The sequence below is a fragment of the Centropristis striata genome, chromosome 19 (assembly GCF_030273125.1).
Source record: "Centropristis striata isolate RG_2023a ecotype Rhode Island chromosome 19, C.striata_1.0, whole genome shotgun sequence".
Classification (NCBI taxonomy): Eukaryota; Metazoa; Chordata; class Actinopteri; order Perciformes; family Serranidae; genus Centropristis; species Centropristis striata.
Genome location: NC_081535.1, coordinates 8,575,743 through 8,584,707, shown reverse-complemented (window position 1 = coordinate 8,584,707; position 8,965 = coordinate 8,575,743). Strand labels below are relative to the sequence as shown.

The window sequence follows — 8,965 nt, the reverse complement described above, 5'->3', positions numbered from 1 at the left end:
TAAGATATAGTGTGTGAATACAGGGGGCAGGCTTGCCTTTGTCTGCTGGAAGCTAGAAGTAGAACTTGACTTTTTGGAGCCATTGTTTCGTCACTTTTGGAAGCGGCAACTGTTGCAATGATCCATCGGCTTCGTTCGCGGCATTTCCTGTTTAGTAAACATCTGGTTTTAACTCTGATGTTTTTGAGCTGCTATGTTTTCTCAACAATTCTGTAAATATACACTTAACCATCAAATGAACACGTCTACCAAATCCATACCATTAGAGAAGGCTATAGGCTATTTATCCTGACTATAATGTAAGTTGATAACATCTGTACGACAAAATCAATGTCTATTTAGTTTGAGCATTTCACTAGAAACTATTACTATTTTTCTTGAGTGTCTTTCATGACAAACACAACACAGACATATAGTCATGGAAAAAATGATTAGACCATTTTTTTCTTCAAAAGAAGAAGTTGGTGCAACTAAAGGTACATTTGTTTGGACATTTATAATGATAACAACAAAAATAGCTGAGGAGAGTTTAATTTTAGAGCTGATATCTAGACATTTTCCATGGTTTTCTTGATAATAACCAAAATAATTAAGAAAACCATGTTAAATGTCTAGATATCAGCTCTTAAATTAAACTTTTATGAGATATTTTTTGTTGTTATCATTATATTTGTCCAAACAAATGTCCCTTTAGTTGTACCAGGCATTAAAATGAACAACAAATTGAAGAAAACAAGGGTGTATTTTTTTACATGACTGTAGGTGAAGATGGTGTAGGGATGTTTGAGGAAGGCTGTTGATTGTTTTCATTACATTTCACTAGTGAACAGGTTTTCTAGTCAACATATAAAAATAACTGAAAAATCAGCTTTGTTAAAAGTAGCAGACTGTACTTAGTGCAAACCCTAGAGGAAGCCTGTGTATCTGGTAAAAAGCTCTATTGCTTCATCGACCTGTATCGCTCACAAACACAATAAAAAGTAAAAAAAAAAAAAGTTTTCTGGGCTAATTGGCAGCTAAAAAAGTCTTCTGATTGGAGCTCAGTGATCGGAGCTCAGTGCTTGCAGCGGAGCAGCGGGGTCAAAGGTCGGGGCTGATAGGGATGGAAGAAGGGTCAGGTGAGGGCTCACAGGGCCAGCTCGGCCATGGCGCGCTCCAGGGGGTCGCTGGCCCAGTACTCGTGGTCCCAGCCCAGGAACCAGCCGGTGAAGGTGGGCGGCTCGAAGCTCTGCTTGATCTTGACGATGGGCGTCCTCTTGTCTCTGTTGGCCGGGTCTGTCTCGATGTAACGGACAGCTGAAGAAGACGAGGAAAAGCTTGAAATTAGTGTGAGTCAATTTAAATCACAATAACTATATATAAATAATGTGTACTTGCTAAACAACAGAAGGGGAACAGGGTATTCACGGGGTCTTAAAAAGTCTTAAAATGTCTAAAATCCAATCATTTGAATTTAAGGTAGGTGGCAACCTCCGGGTCTGAGCAGGGAGGCAAACCAGGAAGTGCCTTAAGCTGCATTCTACCGAAAATTCCAACAGGGGGCGCTAAGTTTGGCTGCAAAAACATTTCTGTCCATTCATTTCAATGCAAAATTAGAAAACTTCTCACTTGATTTATTACCTCATACATTTTTTTTAGGACAACACTATGGTCTCAGTCACTAGTAAAACATCTTCTTCAAGACAATTTGATGTTAATAGTGTAAATAATGGCCCCATTAAGAAGAAAATAGAAGATACAGAATCGTATGATTTGAGGCGTGGCTACCTTTGATTGACAGGTCACTAACGAGGCGAGCCGTCATCAGGAGGGAAGCAGAACAATGCGTATCCACGGCAACGTGTCAATAAAGTTATATAACGTTATATAGATATAAAAAAGGACGTTTAGCGGTTTGGTCTCATAACTTTGACCCTTTCACTGTATTTTCACTTCATGCCAGTTTATTTGAACGTTTTGTTCATTAAAAATGTCTTGTTCAGCATTTGGTTGGACTATCAGACACTCCAAGGAGTCGCTGTTCATTTTTCTGAGGTCAGTAACGAACATTTTGTTTTTGATTTTTGATTGGTAATAAAAATTATAAATACTCTACATACTATCAAACTAATTTTAGGATACCAAAGGATTGTTGAAAAGAAAATGTAAAAAAAATAGATGGAGGGAAGTTCTTGTGGCATTTCCCTTTTTCACTTTTACTATTTCAGCTCTAAATGATTTTATATGGTAAGTGCCACATATCTACATTTCATATTTTAATAATCTAATGTTGAGCTTTCCCCCAGATGATCTTACCAGACTTCATGGCTTCAGTCTTCTCTTCCTCCTGGGCCTCGTTTCCGATCCAGACAAACACCTTAAAAAAGTAAATTGTATACAGATTTGTTTATATCACTGTTGTTCTTTGTTCTGAATCTCTGAAGTGTCTCTCTGTGCAGTCAAAGCTTCTTACCTGCTCCCAGGTGTCCAGGATCATGACATCATCAGTGGCCAGGTCGTCCTGGGTAATCTCCCCGGGAACCTCCTCGATCTGAGAGGAGGACAACAATTCAGTGTCGTTAAGTAATTACCAGAAGGGTTCACTTAACCCTCCCGTTATGTTCGTTTCTCAGGAACAGCAATAATGTTCATGGGTCAATTTAACCTGGGCTGTGTTTAATTATCCAAAAGTGTCAGGAACTAAGAAATCCCAATAAACATTGTTTTATATTTCATTATTAACCATTTCAATCAATATTTAGTGCAATGGTGTTGGTTACCTCTCACAAATCAGGTTCAATGAGGATAATTCACTCGTTTTTCATAAAAAAAATGCATGTTAAAACTTTTTTTTATGTACATTGCAAATATGTAAAACACAATAGTTTTACATGACATTGATATGTGAAATGAACCATTTTCATTTTATATCTTGATTACACGTATTAAGCCAAGCAGAAGAAGTTTCATCCCAAACAATACTTCTTACTATTTTTTATTTTTTAACTTTAAAATGGGTCAATTTGACCTGCAACATAACCGGAGGGTTAAAAGAAGTTGTGCAGCAGCATTAGAGGAAACTCAAACCAAACACTTACGATGAAGTTTCCAGTCTTATTGGAGCAGGCAAAGAGTCTGGGTGGGTGAGCGTCCATCTTGTCCTTCAGTCTGGTAGAAGTGCGGTAATCTGTCTTTCCTCCCAGAGCCTCCCAGAACTGATCTGTGGTGAGCACAGACACACATCAGGTTACTATAGTTTAAACAGGAAGAATCCTATCAACATCTAAAGGCTTAAAGCAGTAGTTTGGGGAAATATCATCGTTCATGATCCTGATATGGAATTATACTATATCGCACATATAAATATAGTTCAAATTTGCACTGTGATCCTTGCTCCAGGCAAGCTGCAGCTTTTATTTAAGTTACTTTTTTATTTAAATGTGCATTTTATGGATCTTAGATTTTAAAAAAGGTACTCCTGTTGTTATACAGTATTTGTGTTCACTTAAATAAATGGTTTCAATAAAACTGCTTGTGACATGTCATATTTGACTTTGCCTGAACATTTGCTCTCACTTTGGGATAAAAAATATCAGGATATATATCGTATATCGATATTCAGCATAAAAAAAATCATGATATGACTTTTGGTCCATATCGCCCAGCCCTAGTTTCTCCACAGTAAATCATGTGAAATAACACTTGAAATTTCAGACATGTGCTAATAAGTTTCTTGGAAAGAAGCAATTAAGCATAAAAAGTGTATGTAGAGTGTTGATTTTATGATTTTATTTGTATACATGCATATTTTATTTTGTGTGGGAAGTACATTTTATTTATCTTATTTTATTCCATATTAATTATTTTATCTTATTGCATTTTACTGTTCTATTGTTCTATTGTTCCATCTCTTTGTATTGTGTTATCTATTTATTGTGTTTGCTAAAATTGTGCTTTATAAATAAAGTGGATTAGATTGGATTGGATTAAAAAGCAATAATAGTAGTTTAGTAGTAATTGACTAAAGAAATCTCAAAACAACCAATGAGTCAACTAACGGACTAAGAGAGAGCAGCTCTACTAAGCTGCATGTAGGGAATGAATTTCAATTGCAAGATATTTTTTCGTTTTTGCCTTGATGCTCTGAATCAGTTGCTAAATTTGTCTCTGGTGATGTTTCAGAAATAAAGTCGCTAAGAGTCTCAAAAGTCGCCAAGTTGGCAACACTGCAGGAAGTGAGAAGTTATTTCGAGCTTTTTGCTGAAAACAGCTGCAGCTGCTTATTAGCTTGAGTTTATCTGCTGTAAAACATAAACTATGATCTAAAAGATGCTGAAAAGATGCAGAGTGATAATTCTCTGTGCATTTGTGATTATGAGCAGTGGTGTAAGAAGTATTCAGATCCTTTACTTAAGTAAAAGTACTAATACCACACTGTGACATTACTCCACTACAAGTTAAAGTCCGGAATTCATAACTTACTGAAGTAAAAGTACAAAAGTATCAGCATCAAAATGTCCTTAAAGTATCAAAAGTAAAAGTACTCATTATGCAGAATGGACCCACTCAGATTGTTAAATATATTCTGAATATATATTATTAGATTATTTGTATTGATGCTTTTATGTAAGCAGTGTTTTTATCTTGTAAAGACAGGGCTCATTTAACATCTTAATAAACTCTAATAAGATTTCATTTTGAAAAAAGTCTAATCACTTTAAATTGATCATATATTTTATGCTACTATATTTATAAGCTGTCAGCTATAAGTAGTGGAGTAAAAAGTAAAATATTTGCCTTTAAATGTAGTGGAGTACAAGTATAAAGTTCCATAAATGGAAATACTGAAGTAAAGTACAAGTACCTCAAAATTGTACTTAAGTACAGTACTTGAGTAAATGTACTTAGTTACTTTCCACCACTGATTATAAGCAATTCCTTCCACATTGCATTAATTTGGTCCATTGCTGATGTAACAAGTATTCATTGGTGCAGGTTTAAATACATACACATATTGTATGTAAATGTATTGTTTATTAATTGTTGTGAATTTTAGGTAACTACCCCTAAGATATTGTTTTGTTACACAAAACCTGTGACAGATCCACCTGTGTGGATTCAGCTGAAGCTGTCAGAAATAAAATGCTGCATTTCTGTTCTTTTGTCTCCAGCAGCCCTTAAAAGCAGGCTGTTGATAAAAAATGGACTCTGTTATGTTTTGGCCTGAGGTTTTCTCTTTGAATTTTTTAGAGAATCCATTTTTTCTTCTTGAGCTCTGAAAGCAAATCACAAGATTACTGATAACATCTAAAGGGGTGATGCAATCAAGTCTCCTTTGTTTTAAAATAGATGAACACAAGCACTTACTGTATCTGAGATACAAAAAGAAAAATATTTAGCTTCACGTTAAAGCACTTTTTTAACAGCTTGAGCAGTTTGTAGCCGACACAGGACGGAGTTAAGTGGCGCAAAAAAAAAAAAAAAAAGTTTGTTATTCATGACGTTTCCTCACCAGCTTCTCCTCCCTCAGACAGCTCGGAGGCAGACACTCCCAGGAGGTCACACAGCTGCTGGGCTCCCTGCTTCTCTGTGTCACTGGCACCCACGCCCACCCACAGGAAGGAGCCGCCGGGGGTCACCAGAATAAAAGCATCGTTGGAGTTCAGGTTGGATGACACTGCGTCAAGCTGCACAGAGATACTGCAGGTTAACATGTGAACTTCTGCTACTCAGGGTTCGTACACTTTAGCGGTGGTCAAATTCAAGCATTTTTCAAATACTTTCAAGTTCAATTCAAGCTTTTCCAGTATCTTTCACCATAGGAAAAATTAGTTGCTCATGTGTTGCTCAATCTCTTCTCTGAGATCAGTTTGAGCTTCTCATATTCGTATCATTCTGTGGTCATTTGTTTCTGAATTACTTCTCTTAAGGGACCCTTAGTAGCAAGAGATAAGCTAAAAAGAGACAAAGACATCACTAAGACAAAGGAGGTTGAGTTTAGAAAACCATTTGAGCAATACTTGAGAAGTGGGATCAACTGAAGAGGTCTCATAGATGTATGCCCCTGATCTCAATCATGTTTCAATGCAAATCTCCTTCAAAATAAGCGAGACAGAACTGAGATCAGGGGCATACAACTATGAGATCTCTTTATAAATATCTCTATAAATTCTAGGGTGCAACAGATTTATTAATAAGGATTAACTGGACAGTGCAATGACATGAAAGTGTGAAACATGAAAAAGAAAAATTGGCATAAGTTAAGTAAAAAAACTAAACTGATGATATTTGTATAAAACAGTATCTAGTCACCCTGGTAAAAAAAAAAAACTGATTCATTTGTAGATTAAGGACAGCTATTAGGTTTAGGTTTATTTGCTAATTAGAATTACATAGAATGACAAAGATAACATATAGTGTAAAGTGCAGGGAGAGGCAGAAAACTGATAATAGAAAAAAACATATGTATAACATCAACAACAAGTTATAATGACAATAACAAAGATAATATAAAAACAAAAATGAACATGATATAAAAGTGTATTTGGGTGTGAATTAGACAGTTAAATGGGCTTTTAGACATCTTTTGAAACATTTTATAGAGATGGAGTTCTTTGTCGGATGGGAAAAGGTATTTATTCCATAATTTAGTCCCTAAATTTATCAAAAAAATTGACCTCTGCATTTAAGAAATCTTGGAGGATGAAGATCCAAAAATTGACACGTTGTATAAGAGTGAACCTGAGAATTAAATTTAAAATGAGTCTTAAAGTGCTTTGGAAAGTGTTCATGATCTGAATATACCTTATAAATAAAAACACATATTTGAGAGATATTGATGTCATGAACATTTGTTGTAGAAAACCGGACTTTAAAGTGTTTTTTTTACCAATATATTTCAGAATAAGATTAGTTCTATATTTTTCTTCAGAATAAATAGTAATTGTAAAAAACCTTAATGTGATTTCTCAAACCCTTCTGACTTCTCTGTCCTATTTGTAGCTTAATATTATAACTGAACAGGACACAAATAAATAGTTTCATTTCTTTTTCTATTTGAAAACAAAAAGACTCATTCATTTCTAAAACAGCTGGACACTGTAGTTTTTAGCAAACGTTACTGAGATAACAGTCAAAATGCCTTTTATAGGGGACTATTTTTAGTAGCGGATTAATACACAGTTGGTGCTTTTGTGAGTATTTAAAGAAGAATGGAGTTCTATAGCAGCAGTTTCTAATCTTTTCTATCACTGAGTAAACTGACCAAGAGACTTATCTTATGACTATTTCATATTACATTCAATCCGTAACAATGACGCTACAGAACGACTGATAAACTGTCAAATTAACCCAAATAGTGACTAATAACTAATAAGACCTTTTTAATACAATTCTCTGTTTTATTAGTATAAATATTATTATGCAGGATGAGGCTGTTTAGGCTCTGTGGATAAAGTAGCTTGTGATCTGCAGTTTAAATCTTAAATAATATATCATCTCATATAAATATATAATATATATATATATATATATATATATATACTATACTTTACTTTTACATTTTAGAGGCAAATATTGGACTCTTTGCTGCTCTACATTTAGCTGTCACCTAAAAAAGATGATACATTTAAAGAGATTCGACATTTTTAAAACGTAAACCTTATAACAGTATATTGAGTAGTTAAAAAGAGCCTTACATTTATTAAATACAATTACATCAATGCATCAATAATAATAATAATCTAATAATGTTTTAGAATAACTTTACAAATAACAATCTGAGTGGGCCCACTCTACATAACGAGTACCTTTACTTTTGATACGTTAAGTACATTCTGAAGCTGATACTTTTGTACTTTTACTTCAGTTTTTCCACCACTGTATTTATCTGCCTCGCCCCCTTTTCCTTTAAAATCCCCTGTATCAGCATTAGTGAGAGGGTGAATGCGGCATGTTGTCTTACCTCCACAGCTCTGGTGTGTCCTGCAGAGTTGGCGCGCACCTGGAAGAGTCGAGTCTCTGCAGGAGCCGACTGACCTCCTTCTCGGGACGTGCCTCCCTTGTACACCACCATGGGCTGTCCTCCAAACAGACTCATCAGATGGGCCGGCTCTTTGCCCTGCACCACCCTCACCTGGTACACAAACACCACACTTAGACCTCGACACATCCCATGGTTTTTACAGAACAAAATACCTCACGCCCTTTATTAACAGTGAATTATCCAAAACTGCCACCATGTGCCTGCATTCTCCACGTCAGACACCAGGTGGCAGCGTGGGGCTAAACCACTGATCCCTGTCTGAGCCTCAGGCTTTGTGGACACTGTGTGATGACGCAGGTGAAGGCTAACACAATATTATCTTAGTCTCTTTGGTCTGCAGTTTTCCTCATATATATATATATATATATATATATATATATATATATATAATGTGTCAGTTCTATTCCTAAACAGTCTTCACAGCAGATTATGATAATCCTGAGACACGCAGGTTGAAGGTGTTATGCAGTTTGATCAAATATTTGACTTTTGCTGCATGTTGTGGTTGTTGGTATAATGATAATAATAATGAAAAACTTTTTCTTTACAAAATAAAAGCCCAGAACATTAAAACAAGGGAAAATAGGTGATAAAACTCCACAATAAAATACAGTAAAAGTAAGAAAATCAGAGCCTATTAAAAAAACTTTTTTTTTTAAAATAGGTTCCCAGCTGTCGTTTAAATCACCATCTCTAATATCGTTTGTTGAGTATTCCATCATATATGGCCTCCTGGAGGTCATGTGACAAATTAAAGCATTGCTAGTGGTTCCCAATACTCTTCCCTCTTTTTTAAAGTATCACATCACTCAAAAGGATGCATTGTAGAAATTTGACAGGCCAACACCGTACCATAGAGGGTTATACTCCGGTGCTGTATCAGTACTGGTGTAATTTAAACACAGTCAATACCCAGCCATAACCAGGTAAATTATAAACTGG

General features: G+C 35.4%; 1 protein-coding gene across 1 annotated transcript in view; it reads right to left on the bottom strand.

Moving 5' to 3' along the window:
- Positions 1-987: 987 nt before the first annotated feature.
- The window catches only part of gsna (gelsolin a), a 30,977-nt gene continuing 22,999 nt past the window's right edge, over positions 988-8,965 (bottom strand). Inside the window, exons 11-16 of the mRNA XM_059358516.1 lie at positions 7,943-8,113; positions 5,492-5,666; positions 3,078-3,199; positions 2,453-2,530; positions 2,296-2,356; positions 988-1,296 (exon numbers count right to left, since the gene is read on the bottom strand). Of these exons, the coding sequence (XP_059214499.1) occupies positions 1,127-1,296; positions 2,296-2,356; positions 2,453-2,530; positions 3,078-3,199; positions 5,492-5,666; positions 7,943-8,113 (777 nt within the window). The 3' untranslated portion in view covers positions 988-1,126. The remainder of the gene's footprint in view (positions 1,297-2,295; positions 2,357-2,452; positions 2,531-3,077; positions 3,200-5,491; positions 5,667-7,942; positions 8,114-8,965) is intronic.